General features: G+C 44.8%; 1 protein-coding gene across 1 annotated transcript in view; it reads left to right on the top strand.

Moving 5' to 3' along the window:
• The first annotated feature begins 1532 nt into the window (after window positions 1-1532).
• LOC125306290 (hedgehog interacting protein) overlaps window positions 1533-16439 on the top strand; it is a 34444-nt gene continuing 19537 nt past the window's right edge. The window contains exons 1-4 of the mRNA XM_048261579.1: window positions 1533-2265; window positions 5404-5599; window positions 9809-9944; window positions 14504-14705. Of these exons, the coding sequence (XP_048117536.1) occupies window positions 1993-2265; window positions 5404-5599; window positions 9809-9944; window positions 14504-14705 (807 nt within the window). The 5' untranslated portion in view covers window positions 1533-1992. The remainder of the gene's footprint in view (window positions 2266-5403; window positions 5600-9808; window positions 9945-14503; window positions 14706-16439) is intronic.

Raw genomic sequence — 16439 nt, 5'->3', positions numbered from 1 at the left:
GTACCTCAGCTCTCGCTGGGATGAGCCACCGGCTGATGTGATGTCCATACCAGCCGCTGTGAGTGCCTGGAGTATGTAAGCCGTTCTTCTTGTCACAGAGCAGGGTACACACCATTAGCTTTAACATTAGCCACAAGTCTGTGGTGTGTCTCTCAGCCATTTACCCACGGGCTTCTAGAGCTCCCTCAGCAGATGCAGTGCTGCCTCCACAGCTGTGACCCACATGTTCCTCCTCACTCCCCTCCGCTCCGCGCTGCCCAGCCCGGCCGCTCCGCTCACAGCATCCACACTAAAGCCCTCCCTCTGTTTATTTAGCTCTGTGTCCTCCTTTAGCTCTGCTGGACTTACCGTAACACAAGACCTGGCTCAACATTTTCCTTTTAACCTGACATTAGTAAATGCTGAAAGGATAACCACTAAGAGAGGAGGAGGGAGGGAAAGGAGTTGGGTCAAATCGGGCATCATCATCATCATCACCCCTGCTAGTGAATCAACCATTTCCATAATTGTTCACAGTCAAATCACTCTGGATTCCTGGATTGTGGATTCCAGAGCAGATAACAGAAATGAGCTCTGATCAACAGCAGACCCCCAAAGAAGAACAGGTGCGGTTCTGAGGTAATGTTCAAGTTCAGCCTTCTCCTTTTTTCTCTCTCTCTCCCACCCTCTCCCTCTCTCTCCCTTAGCATGTGTGTGTGTGTGTGTGAGTGTGTGTGTGTGTGTATCTGTGTGTGTGTGTGTGTGTGTGTGTGTGTGTGTGTGTGTGTGTGTGTGTGTGTGTGTGTGTGTGTGTGTGTGTGTGTGTGTGTGTATCTATCTGTGTGTTGTATGTGTGTGTGTGAGAGAGAGTGTTTTAATTGCCAAGGACATTCCCCCATGGGCCTGCAATCTGGTAATCTCTCAAAAGATGAGAGAATGAAAGACTACTTGTCCAGCATTTGGCTGAGCCTTATCTGAATGCCCTGTGAGAAATGAGCATACCTTGCATACTCGCATCCAGCGACACAGAGGGCAGTATGGCTTTTTTTCAATTAATCCAACCATCCTTCAAGTAGGCTCCTGGTCCCCTTTTTGAAGTGTATTTGAACATTAAAGAAAGAAAGAAAAAAGAGAAAAGAAAACAGAAATCACATACGCTATGTTTTCATAATATGAACAAGAGATATTGCTATAATATAAGCCATCTTTTATATGTCATGTCAAATCCTACACATAGGCTACATCTTATCTATACGCATACGCTTTTTCCAGCTTAACCACGTATCACCTGGTCTTTGTAGCAAAACATAAATGAGTAAGCACAAGCACACGCACGCACACACACACACACACACACACACACACACACACACACACACACACACACACACACACAATTACAGCCATCTCGAACTGACAGGTAATTCCTCACCCCTAAGAGGAGCAGACGACACGGAGCTTAAGCGCGCTCTCGACGCACAATGACGTCATCGCGCGCGCTGGTTAAAAAGCAGGAGGAAAGAGCACCGAGAAACATGTGAGTGGCCCGAAGAGCTAGTGAGACAGAGACAACTTCGTACTACTTTTTGTTTTGCTATAATATAAGCTACTTACTACACCAACCACTGCGCAGAAACGGAGTCTATCTAATGGGAAAGGAAATCTATTAGGATTCCTGTATATCTTCTAGTTGTGCTTTTTTTACACTTTTATTATTGTTTTCTTTTATTAGGCTTCAAAAGATAATGAGTTATGTCGTCATAACCAGCACTTGAATTAATTTATTCTACATGCATAACAGTCTTCAATGTTTCTGAATATTTAATAGGTTATAGATTCATCCATGTGTATAGTGTACCCTTCTAAATTATTTGGCAATTACCTCTCGCCTGAACGTGTAAAAAGAGGCTCTTAATATAGCATTTATAGGCTATACTATCCGCTGGATATTCGCAGTTGGAGGGATTGGATAATTATTAATCAGTCGCGCTTTGGCGCTGCATTTATCTGAACATGAAGCATTTGAAAATCGTACTTGTGTTGGCTATTGCGGCCAATGTGTGGGAATGCGGAGACACGAAATTCGGTGGAGAAAAAGGAGAAATTAGTCCAAGAAGGAGGAGATGTTACGATGGAAGCCTACCGAAGCGCTTGAAGAAGAGAGACAGAAAACTGTCACTGGACAGCGGCAGCGGCAGCGAGGTTTGCCACAGGCTCTACCCTCGCGTGTCCTGTTGCCCCAACCGGAGAGCTGCTTTTCAAATACTTCACCGGCGCGATGCCAGGGTATGTTGCCTACATTTGAGACTAGTCTCGATGTCATTTTCAACGTAAAAACTGTGGTTTTGCACTATTATCCTGATATTTCAACCATCCTGATGCATGCTTGCTTAACAGGTTCAGTTTCATGTCGCTGGAAAGTAGATGACTACAGACAGGCTTGAATGCATGTTCTGGGCAAATGTGTTCGCACATGCTGTTGTCCGAATGTTTCCCCTACTTGACCTCATGCTGTAGCCTACATACATTACACCCCCGCCCCCTGTGAGCGCTACACATGGGAGCTGTAGCACAGGCTATGACACATGAAAGATAAAAACAAGGTAGTAGTCTCTTACTGAGCGTGCCCAGTGCGTGCCCGTGTTACCATGGTTATCGGTGGATTTACTGTGAGCAGTTGCGCCTGACCGGAACACTACTCAGGTGTGACTTGGTGAACATGTAGCCAAATGCTTGGTCCACCAGCTTCCACGTGAATCGTATGGAAGTACATGCACAAGGTATTGAGACGCGTGTTGTAAACGTACTTTTTTTAGTGGGAATCATAACCTACTATTGCAACCAAAAAGAAGAATGTAGCCTAAAATAGCAGTTGTGATAGGCTATAATGGCTACTGAAATAAAGATCTGCAGGTATTGAGTAGTCTATAGCGGACGAAAAGTTGCGTAGGCCTAGAGAATAATTGGATGTATAATTAGCCTATATGGATACGTAGGATGGTCAACATATTACTTGATTTAATTTGATCAAGTCATGCAAATACGAAAATAATAAGGACTCAATAGAACAAAAAGGGAGTCGACTTCTATCCCCCACCCTCCCCCTCACTCCATTGGCCACACACGGAGGCTTTTTGCTTATGGCAAAAGAATAACAACAACACCATTGTGTTTGTTGGTTTCACTAATGGGAGCAGCCGGAGAACATCATTCAGCCTTGGTGTTATCGCCTTTAGAGCGTGTTCGGTGTGGTAGTGTGACACCCCCCTTCCCTCCCTCCTACACTCCCAGAGGAGCCAAAGCGTTTGGGTTAAGCTGTTTAACACCCGAGTGCAGAGAGTAGCGAGGATTTATCGGCCTCCTCTCTCCCTGTCTCATTAACTATTTTACTTTGTGTTGCTCTGTAAAGAGATGAATCGAATGGAATTTCTATGTATTTCAGTTCTACATGCTGTTGTCTTGTTCCATTCCATCACTTCTCTTTTAACACTTGCATACTCTCACTCACTCACTCTCATCCACTCTCACACATGCACAAAGTGATGCAATGTTATTTTCTCCTATGATTGTCAGTTAAGAAACGAGTTCTGTTTGTCTCATGTTTTTTTTTGTTGACTGAATGGCCACCCAACGTTCTCAAGAAGGCTGCCTCTTTGTACTGGTGGCTTCAGGGGGAAAAGGCTATGGTTCCCCTGCTGAAAACCAGCATAGACTGGAAGGTGGTTTTAACTGCTCTTAGCTCTTATCTTAACATCCATTAGCTTGTACAACATCAAATATCCAAAAACATATCTAAGGGTGGTCAGAAGCTTGATTATGCTCCAGATGTGTGAACATGTTAGCTGGTAAGCACGTCCTCTCCATGTTTTACATCAGGGTTACAAGAGTTGAAAATTCTTGTCAGGGAATATCAGTCATGTTGGATTAATGGGGAGATGTTCCTTTCTTGGGTTCTTTCATCTAATCCACAACCTCTATAGAAATTACATAGATCCCTTCAGTCTCCCTTTTAATCTGCCTTTAACTGTAGTGCCTGTACATTTCTGTTTAGTATCTTTTAGAGAGCACGGAGAACCTTAAAAGTCACATTTGCACTTCATTGCCTTTCCTTTTTTCCCATTACTTGAGATCAAACTAGATTCATATCCAGTACCAGAGAAGGAGGCAGAAGAGAGAGAAAGAATTAGGCTGGTGTGCTGCTTTTGAGGAGTATTTTTTCCCCTCACAACACAACAACGGCCCTCTTGTTCTGAAGGTGGGTGATGGCAACATTGGAGCCCATCCCAGCAACATATGGGCACAGGGCATGGCTGAGAGGGCACAAATGCTGCTCTCCACAGCTCATGTGCCAGTCCACGGCACACCAGCTCAATGGGCAATTTACCACCACCGGGAGGGGAGGCCCACCATCTCACAGAGAGGCTGGGGACAGACCATAGGGCAGGAACAGGGGAACGTCTGATCTTTACTCCCTATGAATAAGCAACAACAAGTCCCATAGCACACCATGTTATGCTTTGCTCTCAGGATTAGCACTATTCAAGCCATCCTCCTCCATGATGAAGGTGGTCACTTCATCTTTATAGAACTTTCATGGCTTGTGTGTGTGTGTGTGTGTGTGTGTGTGTCTTGTGGCGTGTGTGTGTGTGTGTGTGTGTTGGTATCATTTCAGTAGCCCCCAGGCTGGTATGTTGAGGGACGTAGATTCTTCTGGGTGGCCCTATGAGGAGGTGTTAATTCCCTGCATCTCAGTTGCTGCAGGTTGGATGTATGTGTGGTGTTGTGGTTGTGCATGTGTGTGTGTGTGTGTGTGTGGGGGGGTGGAGTAGTGGGCGTCCATCTCAGAGCTCTGCTGGGCTAATTGACTTGGACAGACTGCTAATTTGTTGATAGCATAGTGGGGAGCGATGGGCCTGTCTATCTGGAAATGGATGTTTACACATGGACCTCACACAGAGTGACTGGCCAGCCTCCACAGGCAGCAGTGGCCACAGCACATGGCTGGGGGGATGGTGGCGTGTGTGTGTGTGTGTGTGTGCGAGTGCTGGGGTGAGAGATGGGATAAAGACAGATTACATTGTTATTTTATTACAGCTAATTTCTTATGTAAATAATCCCACTCATTTTCTCAGCCATAATCACTAGGTTTCCTTTTTTAGTGACTGAGGAACATTTGCACGAATCCTTATTTGGGTGGCCAATTTTTTCCCAAAACATTCATACTGAATTTAGGCTTCACTTTTTATTTAAGAAGAATGGAAGTGTGCAATGGTTCGTAAAGCATTGATAAAACCCCACAACCTTGGTGTCTCTGAAGTAAATGTGGTGTCAGGTGCCTCTAACTTGACAGCAGTTGGACGTTCCCAAAAATACTGCTTGTAGCATGCATCTCATATGCTTTTGTCTGTGGTCCTGACGATGCAGACCTTCTCCACCAACAACACGGAGTGCTCCCGGCTGCTGGAGGAGCTGAGGTGTGCCCGCTGCTCGCCCCACGCCCAGATGCTGTTCCACGCCCCCCACGGAGCTGCCGCTGTGCCCACCCGAGAGCCAGACCTGCCCCTGCTGTGCCACGACTACTGCAGGGAGTTCTACTACACCTGCAGAGGACACGTTCCAGGTAAACACAAGATGGTGTGCGACTGGATCAGTGAGAGCATGAGGAGCATGGGAGGATTAGAGCTCACCAGAGCTCATCACACACATCACATACACACTCTAGCATGAACTGGTCTTATACATGGGTCATCTCACACTATTCTGCATTCTTTCTTGCTTTAAATGTCATTTTTATACACATACACAATCCATACACACATACACACACACACACACACACACACACACACACATACACACACACACACACACACACACACACACACATACACACACAGACAGATTGATGGCTGGTAGATGCTGGCAAGCTCTAATGAGGCAATTGTATTTAATGAATTGGTTAAGTAGTTCAGCTTTGCCATTCCAGGGCGGGTTTTTGCTTTCCTCTTCACAAATCAGTCTGTGAGAATGCTTGGTAGTGGAGGCAGAGATGCCTCCTGGCAGCAGGTGAAGCCAGCTCCAGACCTGCACTTTCCTGACTTTCTAAATATTTGCATCTGTCTTCATCATTTGGACTGGCTTCTCTTCAGAGGAAGAAACAATGGGAATTTGTCTTTCCCCCAGTTCTTGTCTTGTGGACTCCACCTGTGTTATTGCATTTAGAATATTTCCTCACAAGAGGTGAATTTTCCTAGCCTGGGTGTTCCCATGCTGCCTTGCGCGCAATTTGATTCACGCTGCTAAGGCAGCCTGGAGACCATGGAGCAAAATTTTCGCCTGAGATAGGGAACCAATCACAGAACAGGGGGGAAAGCGAGACGATGATGAGCTAATACAGACGCATTTGATAGACATCCGTGGCACCCAATAAACGGATCTGGGCATTTTTTTCAAATACGAGAAAATGAACGTTTGGTTCCCAGACCACGTCTCATTAAGAAGTGGTGGCGCTAGCCAGGCTAGAATTTTCCAGTGAGGTCATGAACAAGGTATTCTGCACAATTCCACGTCTTTGAGCTGAAGCATTTCAAACATTTTAGGCACTCCTATACATACATACAATCACAATCTGTAAACACAAAACAAACATTCCATATTCCTGTACGCTTGGCAAATCAGTGTAGTGGAGGACAGAGTGGGTGGCTATGATTTAAAAAGAGCATTCACAAACTCACAATCCTCTACAATACACAATCTGAACTAAACTGCAAGCAAATGACAATCATCACTTCCGTTGGACAAGGAACAAAGGCTAAGGGAAGCAACGACCGCCCCCCGTGTGGACTGTGATGCTTGTGGCGCTGTAGCCCACATTCCAGATGATGGTGTCAGAATGCAGTGAGCCCAGGTTGAGCGGAGCGTGGCTGGAGATTACATCAGCGGAGATGCACAAACACACAGCACATCAGTGGGAGGATGCAAAGGGCCACCCCAAATCAAACACTCGCACACATTCCACAAGAGAGTGTCCATGATTCACATGATTCACTGCTGCAGGTTCTAAGGTGATCTAAGCCTAGCAGGAGGATATAAGAAGAGCATGAGAGAGAGAGAGAAAGAGAGAGAGAAAGAGAGAGATGCAGACAGACAGGAAGACAGAGAGAGAAAGAAAGAAGAAACAGCAGCCATACAGTAAGTGAGCTAACCGCAGTAAAGTCTCAGAGATAGAGCAAGAAAACAGGAGCCCCCTCCCTAACCCACCCCCACCCTCCAAATCAGCATATGTGGTGACGAATGACACATTTATTTTTCTACAAAGGTTGTGTATATGTAAAACTGCTGAAGTGCATCAAGATGTCAAGTGCTTTGGGTGGCCACCCAGGTTGCTTTGGAAGATAACCAGATGGAAGTATAATGTTAGTGCTGGGGATGTGGCCAGAGCGTTCTCTCTCTCTCTCTTTCTCTCTCTCTCTCTCTTTCTCTCTCTGTTTTCATCTCACTCGTTCTCTTTTTCTCTCTCTCTCTCTCACTATTCTCTCGGCAGTGCAATAAAACTGTGAGTTTGAAGAGGTGCTGAAAAACTGGGCTCGCTCTGCTAATTCTTGGTCTTGCCATACTGTGTGTTTGTCTAGAATGACCAGATTTGGACAACGCTGTTAGGGAATATGGATTTTAAAAGCTTTTTAAAAGAAAACGTTCTGAAAGAAACCTTTGCAATGTACTGGTCATTTTCTGTTCTCAAGGTAATCTGTGGCAACGGATTTAAAAAAAAAAAAATTTAAGGATATTTTTTGGGCTTTTTATGCCTTTAATTAGATAGGATAGTGGAGATTGACAGGAAGTGAGTGGGAGAGAAAGTCGGGGTGGGATCCGGAAAGAACCACGGGGCGGGAATCGAACCCGGGTCGCCAGCGTACGGTGCAGGTGCCCCAGCCAGTCGCGCCACTGCTGGGGCCGAAATGGTGTCTTTTTGACCCAGTGTGGCAGAGTGTAGATGGGAGGGAGAACAGTAGCATTTACTGGATGCTTCAAATGTCCTTCAGCAGTTCAACCACCCCTCCCCTGTTATGCCCTCATGAATCCCTCCACTTACAGTACCACCGGAGTGACCGTTCTTTGGCCCTCTAATGTCCATCGCCATGTTTTATATGTCACCTGCAGCCTCAGATAGCTCACTGTGCTCTATGATTTGCATTTCGCACAACCCCCCTGATGGCGTTAAAGGAAATAATTGGCATGTGGAGGCTTAGAGAATGGATGAAGCAGTTGGCTCAGTCACAGTCAGTGGTACACGCAGGGTTAAAATAACCAAGGATGACTTGAAGGTGGGTGGTATGACCCCAGAGTGTGCTTCTGTGTGTCTGTGTGTGTATGCACGCATGCCTGTGTGTGTGTGTGTGTGTGTGTGTGTGTGTGTGTGTGTGTGTGTGTGTGTGTGTGTGTGTAGGTGTGTGTGTGTGTGTGTGTGTGTGTGTGTGTGTGTGTGTGTTTCCATATGGGCATTTGTGTTTGATCTCCTGGTTCTTATTTTGATGCTTCAATAGGATATCCTATCATCTACAGTTAGTAAGGTTGTGACATTTTGTGTGTGTGTGTGTGTGTGTGTGTGCCTGTGTGAACAGATGAAAGGCAGGATGGTGTACTGTGTTTGTGTTTCCATCACCAGCGTGTTTGCTCTTTTCCCCCTCTGAGGGTTCAGCCGGGGGGAAATAGGGGAAACGATAGCAGCAGGGTTGTTTTTAGGTCGTGCCAGCCTTTCAAGATCCTCCACTAATGCTTTCCCCCTGGAGGCTTTGCCCTGTCCTCCGCCAGAGCCAGTCACAGGGAGAAAGGCCGTTCCTAGAAACTCTAGAATAATGTTGTCTGTCTGCTGGCTCCCAAAGGGAGGATTTCTCAGTGTCCTGCAAGTGATACTGAAGCTCCCTGTCTTAGGAGAGTTTCACACAGCCATTCCAAAAGCAATAAGGGAGGCGCTTCACAGGAGTTCCAACTCTAGAGTGGATAAGACTATCAGTTAACACTGGATGGCCAGCAGCTTTTATTTGCAGTTGGGAATGTTTGGATTCCTTGCTCTTAATGAAATGATTGGCTTCCATATTAGAATCTCACACTAGTATGCAGCCATAAATGCCCACACACAGTAGTCTACAGGCACACACACAATCACACACATAGTTCAACAAAAAAACTGGAACAAAAAAGGGGAAGTTAGTCCAGATCAAGTGACCTTTTCAAATTTCAATGATATATAATTTAAACTTTATATATCATTTAGACTATATGCTCTATGTTACAAATTGTTGGTCATTTCATTAATTAAGTTTATAAATTATGTATCAACAGAGTCTTTCCATTTTACGAGCTAATATTTAGTACACATAAATACCATTTCTTTCTTAGTGTAGAAGTGATACTACTATAATGTACTATAATTATATCACACACATATACACATAATAAGTAGTCCATTTTTGTCTGATTTTATGAAGTGGAAAAGTGAGGGGGTTTATATGTGTCCTATGTTATACTTGTCTCATGTGTGTGGGTCTGTGTGTGAGTGGGTTTATGTGTGATACTTGTCTTATGTGTGTGGGTCTGTGTGTGAGTGTGAGTGGGTTTATGTGTGATACTTGTCTCATGTGTGTGGGTCTGTGTGTGAGTGTGAGGGGGTTTATGTGTGTTACCTGTCTCATGTGCGTGGGTCTTTGTGTGAGTGTGAGTGGGTTTATGTGTGTTACCTGTGTCACGTGTGTGTGTGAGTCTGTGTGTGAGTGTGAGGGGGTTTATGTGTGTTACCTGTCTCACGTGTGTGTGGGTCTGTGTGTTGCAGAGCTTTTCCAGGCAGATGTGGATGAGTTCTGCCAGTACTACAGCAGGAGAGATGGAGGCCTGTGTTTCCCAGACTTCCATCGAGGCCGAAGGACAGACTCCAACTATCTTGGGGACGACAAGACTGAGGACATCAGGTTTGTCATTTTGTTGGTTTGTTGGTTTATCACTAGCCCTTTCTCTCACAGCTAGGAGCAACTGAACACTTTTTTAACTATCGTAAATCATACTCATACTATTGGTATTGACAGTCAGGTCTTCAAGTCATGAAAATAGATCAGTCTTTACCTTTTATTACTTTAGTTAGTAATTTACTGGGGTGCTATTCCAGTTTGACTGTGGGCCGGTGAATGACCCCACAGGCTCTGGCCACTCCTAGCTCCACTCCCTCCCGCCACAGCAACCTTCCCAAAGCTCCCCTGCGCCCTCCTAAACCCACTGTTGCTTCAAAGGGAGTTAGGCCAGCTTTGATGACACAATGAAAATGCTTAGACAGCGCGCATTTAGCTAAGGCCACAGAGTTCTGACCTTTTGTACACAAGACTAAGAGGGAGGGCATGTTTGTACTCCATCGCCATGGTCACCATCATCAGATGGAGAAATAATTGCATAAACATGACAGGACAACTGATGGAAAATGAAACAGCTGTTGTTACACAAGTATCATTAATCCACCGTATATTAATGTAATAACATGCTTTTCAGTGTATAGTACATCCTAGGGTTTTTCAGAGATTACGGGTTTGTACTAGGAAAAAACGAAGCGCTCCCTACCCTACTGGTGTGGTCATGCTGAAGCATACAGATGCATAAAGATTCCTTTAGCCATGGCATTTTGACATGTGTCCTCCTGTCCTTAATGAGAGTGTGTTGTCTCATAGTGGCCTGATGCTGTGTTCCATTCACTTCAGTCTGTACAGACTCCAGCTGGTCCTCACATCTGCCATAACATGTTACCATGACATCATACCAGACAGGAAATGAGGGGAGAGATACCTGACATACACAAACACACACACACACACACACACACACACACATGTCACCTGTTACCCGTGGTCTGTCAACCTGACCATACAAATACACAGAATCCCCATGCCCCTCAATCCTTCAATAAAAGCATGCTCAGACATACATATATATGTAAACACACACTGTGTGTAACTTACTGAACTGCCCAAAGACCTAAAAGAAGTGAAATAACCTAGCATAACCTTTTCAGTTAGCCAGTGTATGCACTGTGTGTGTGTGTGTGTGTGTGTGTGTGTGTGTGTGTGTGTGTGTGTGTGTGTGTGTGTGTGTGTGTGTGTGTGTGTCTATGCTGGGGACTCGTTTCCATGTGTGATATTTAATGCGTGGTCTGGGCGAGCTCCTCCACATCTGATGGAAGCTGTGGTTTATGGAACACTTGTTTCACAGCGTGAAGGCCCTCCTCACTTCAGATGGATTAAATGTACTCTTACAGTGACGGGTGGCTCCTGCCAATCCTACATGACTCAAGTTCATACAACACATATTGTATTGAGGATATACTGTAGTTTAAAAATGGTCTGAACATGTTTTCTTGGAAATTCTGTCTATTCAAAAGAAAACATTGATTTCTGTCTTGGTTCAACCTGATTAGGAGGAGTGTTGAAACCCGTAGTGTGTGTGTGTGTGTGTGTGTGTGTGTGTGTTTCTGTTAATCTTCTGAGGATCCAATACAGTCTGGTTGAATCATTATGGTGATATTGTACCCATGCAGCCCCATCCACACAGTTTGCCATACAGTAATTCTTTGTGCAGTGTTTCTGCTTTGGCTGATTTGCAGACATTTTTGTTATTATTATTATTTGATTGATTGTTACCTTGTTACCTTTCATTCACAAGCACTAGCTGTCCATTTTTTACAGCTATTTTCAGTCGACGATTCCTGGGACCCCAGAACAGCGGGGCACTTGAAACTCGGTGGGCATGTAGCCCCACTAGGCTGATAACTAGTTTTTGCTAAATAACTCGCCAACCGTCCAAAATTAGCAGGTTTGTCACAAGGAGGCGCATCAACCCACTGACTCATTAATGCTCATTTGTGGTGTAGCGCTGCGTAGTGAAAGATGTAATGCAAACACTGGACACTGCAATTGCCAATATGTTGTCATGAGAAGGTGAGAGCCACATGAAATCCAACATGAGGGATCACTATGACCCACGCCAAGTTTTGTGAAGTCCCATAGGGGGCGCTGCAATTGACATATTTCTTTATCACAAAAAACGCTTAAGATATGATGTTGGAATTTGGCACACAATTCACACTTGGCAACATTTGCTCACGTCCTGAATTTTAATTCGTCACACTCAACAAAATGACCACCAACGGCAAATCAAAATTCAGCAGCCAGTCTTTATATGAAGGGTCAAAGTTAATCTAATGTGACATCACTACCATATTCTTCAGATGCCCAATTTTATGAAATTCCATCCATAGGAGGCACTTCAGCTGACATTTTTCACCATCTCAAGAAATGCATGTGCCAGTACCTCATGATATTGAGGTTCAAAGTTTTCAAGGTTCAAGATTTGACTTTGACACACTGAATTAGTGCAATTCCATCCACAGGGGCACTGCAACTGACACATTAGTGGATGTGCACATGTGAATCTATGCATTAAATCAGTTTTTTACATTTACACACACACACAGGCACACATACACATACTGTATTCAAATGCACACATACACACGTACACACAGACACAAGTACACAAGTTTCGACAGACACACACATACACTTCCACACACATAAACATATAAATACACACACACATTCAAATAGGTATATATACAGAGCAGTTCAATTCTGGAATTTTGCACAACCCTGATACAGAGGTGCGCGCACACACACACACACACACACACACACACACACACACACACACACACACACACACACACACACACACACACAGACTGGCCTACCAAGCACTGGCCGGAGATAACAGGGGGCCACCGCTGCACCAAGTAAGCCCCACTGACTCCCGGGTTGACTATTGAGAGACCCTGAAAGGCCCCTATAGAAATTCACAAAGGGACACATGGCCCCCTAGCCTGAATGCCTGATTATTATAAACATACTACTCAAAATGTACGTTTTGCATTTTGTGTGAGGTCCTTGAATGTCTACAGTGTGTTCATCAATGACAGGGGATCTACAAGGAATTTTAAGCTCTCTGACAGAATTTTCACTTAGTCAGTCACACACACACACACATGCACGCAGGTGCTCTCTCTCTCTTTCTCTCTCTCTCTCTCTCTCTCTCACACACACACACACATCAACTCCAAGTATATAATGGAAAGTAAACAAACAAATGAAGAACATTATGTATCGTGTACTGTCATTGCAGTGTGTGTGTGTGTGTATGTGTGTGTGTGATTAGAATGAATATGTCAAATTTAATAGACTTTTTTTGATGGCATAGAAAGCCTTTCTTGCTTTCTCTTTCATGTCATTCAGTTGAAATTGCCAGTTGAACTGATTTTCAAATTTAATATCAAATTCACTTTGACGTAGTTGGCCTTGGGACCCTCAATTTCCCACGGTCATCAAGTCATGAATTCAAACCAACTGATATGGTGATTTGTGTGGTAAGACGCACAAAGCGCCTGTATTTGTTTGGAACATGCTGATGTTATGCAAAGTCGCCTTTCAAAGTACTCGACAGGTTTGTTTTTGACAGTAGGGTGCTTTGTTTCAATGTGCTGTTTTATTTTTGATGGTTTCATGATCTCATGTGCCAGCAAGTCACTGCACACCACACACTGGAGTTTCTTTCCCATTTTGTCCTCAATATAAGTGAATCCATACGTAAGGGTCATTTTGCCATATTTTGTTTTTTTTTTAAGTAGATTTTTTTGGGCTTTTTATGCCTTTAATTTGATAGGACAGTGGAGAATGACAGGAAGTGAGTGGGAGAGAGAGTCGGGGTGGGATCCGGAAAGGACCACGGGGCGGGAATCGAACCCGGGTCACCGGTGTACGGGGCAGGTGCCCCAGCCAGTTGCGCCACGGCTGGGGCCCATTTTGCCATATTTGCCACTAAAATGATGTCTAACACAACCTGTCGCATAAACATTGTCTATGTCCATGGCAACGCCTGGCATATAAATAAAGTCTATCAAAATACAGGTCCGTCATTAGATCTGATAGGGTAGCATTTTAAATGGGCGATTCTTTTCACCACAAGCACTGCGACCCACCCAGAACAGTTCCGAGAACCACTTCTGGGTCCTGACCCACCTGTTAAGAAACACTGCCCTAGACTATTACTATGTGCTGTTGTAAATTAATCTTTCTCACAACAACTACTCCGAATAATCTTGTTTTGGTCCCCAACGAAAGTTTACACTCGTTATCATCCAAAAATAGACCCTAGGAGTTGTCCTTGATAGGTTGGAGGGACAATATGTCCAGATGGCAAGGATAGGAGAGACAGGAAAGACCGAGGAGATGATTACATTTGGAATCGAGCAAATTTCATGACCGTTATGACTGAAAAACTTGGCAACCTAAAAAGGGAGTCTGACTACGGACAACCCGTACACTGAAACCAGGTCCTGATTGAGTGCAGATATGAGCCAACTCCAGAGATAAGACCGGAAACTTGCATTCTCAAAATATTCAGACAGCATTTGACCCCATCTCTGTTTTGCTTTCAGGAAGCACAAACACAACTGCTACTGCGTGCAGGAGGTGTTGAGCGAGTTGCGACAGCCGGTTGGAGTGGTGCATTGTGGAGACGGCTCCCATCGCCTCTTCGTTCTAGAGAAAGAGGGCTTTGTGCGGATCCTCACTCACACCATGGAGCTGCTCAAGGAGCCATTCCTAGATATTCACAAGCTGGTCCAGAGCGGCATGAAGGTAAGGCAGTCAGTCTCCAAAGTGCTCAGATGTCTGCACCATTGTGCCTATGTGATGTATATAACGTGTGTTATTCACTAACAAATCACGTTAGAGGAAATCAGAAACACCTTTGCAAGTCTGAACATCACATTCCATACTCCTTAGTGATTTTTAGCATTATCCGCCATCATTCTTGCAGATAGAAGTATGTTAGCTTGTCACAGATGGACTGTATATCCCCGATATAAGTCAAAAACAACAATAGAAATGGCTGACCTCCAAGGTTGTTAATATTTTGGTTGGCTGAGAGTTAATGTAGAGAAATGTGTGTGGGTATTTGTCTCTCTGTTTGAGTTTACTGTGTACTGTGTTGTCACAGTAAGCTTATAATAGGTGTGAAAGGGTAATCATCACACTGTGCACCTTCATAGCACCTCAAGCTGGAAATTAATCAGCACTTAATGACTAACAGACGAGAGAAACAAAAGTTATATTGCAAAGAAGTCCGGTGCCTTGGAGTCCCTATAGCAAGTGTGCTGTATATTCACGATGGGAGGACTTGGTATTACCTTAATCTGCTACTACTTTTCGTGTGGTGGACAGCGATTAGTAAGATTCAGCCATGGTTTTCAGCCACAAAACTAAGCCTAGCCTTTAATCTTTTCTTTGTGTCAATATCTATGTTTGCTAGTTTGGGCCTCTGGTCTTTTTCCATTTCAATCCACACCTGTCATCAATTTCATGCACATTTTACCTGCTGGTCATTAGTCGTTGACCTTTGCTAGTTCTAAACAAGGCACGTAGCACATAACAAGTCAGGATACAGCATTGCACGTAATGGAATTTAGTGGAATTTATTGTGAAGCTTGTGCAACAATGGAATGTGGAGTAATGGGTTGTGTCCAGTATACAGCGTGAAGCTAGAATGATCACAGAGAGGACAGTGGAACTCACACACGCACTCACACATATACCAGTCTCATCCTCCACAGCACAATCACACTCTCCACCATTCTTGAGCTTAGAGGAGCACATGGGGGACAGAAGCACACCCACCAAAGAGAACCAATAGGAAACGCCATCACACCACTAGCCTTCCATTCAGAGTTTTTTTGCCCACATTTGGGCAGGGGTTGGATGAGAATAGGATTTCATTCAGTCATTTCTTTGTGCCCGTGGATGCAGGACTCGGGTGTTGGATGCAGTCTGGCATGCTGGCACAGTGCCACGTAGTTATGCTCGGTGTGCCAGGGGGTTGTTTTGGTCCTGTCGACTGCCAGTTGTGGAAACATCATCTGTTTAGTGGCCACGGATCTCAAGACGGCTGGAGAATTCACCGTGTGATTACAGGATTGCCATCCGCACGTCGGCAGCTGTGCAATTTAGCTGTGCATGTCTGTCACCACCAACAATGTGTCATCGCTTGGATTGGATGTTTACCCATATCCATGGTGACTAGAGACTGCCTCTTTTTCACAAAAGAGGGCCTTGTTTAGATCACGTACCGGATGTAAAGGAGGCTGGGAGTGGAGGGGTGTTTATGCATGACGCAGGCCTACTGTCTCTCCCTCCAAGGGAATAAATCCTGATGGGAGGGGGTCTGAATGGACACATGCTGCAGGCCGGGGAAGCCTTCCCCCACAATCCCTTATCATCATTAAACTTAATTGTTTGCGGATAAAGCCCCTTATTGCACCCATTAGAAGTGTCTCAATCCCCGGCTCGGCCCCCAGAGAGCTGTTCTGTGAGCGT

Source organism: Alosa alosa, chromosome 1, assembly GCF_017589495.1.
Source record: "Alosa alosa isolate M-15738 ecotype Scorff River chromosome 1, AALO_Geno_1.1, whole genome shotgun sequence".
Lineage (NCBI taxonomy): Eukaryota > Metazoa > Chordata > Actinopteri > Clupeiformes > Clupeidae > Alosa > Alosa alosa.
The sequence above is the reverse complement of the archived record's forward strand: the minus strand, read 5'-3'. Positions and strand labels throughout refer to the sequence as shown.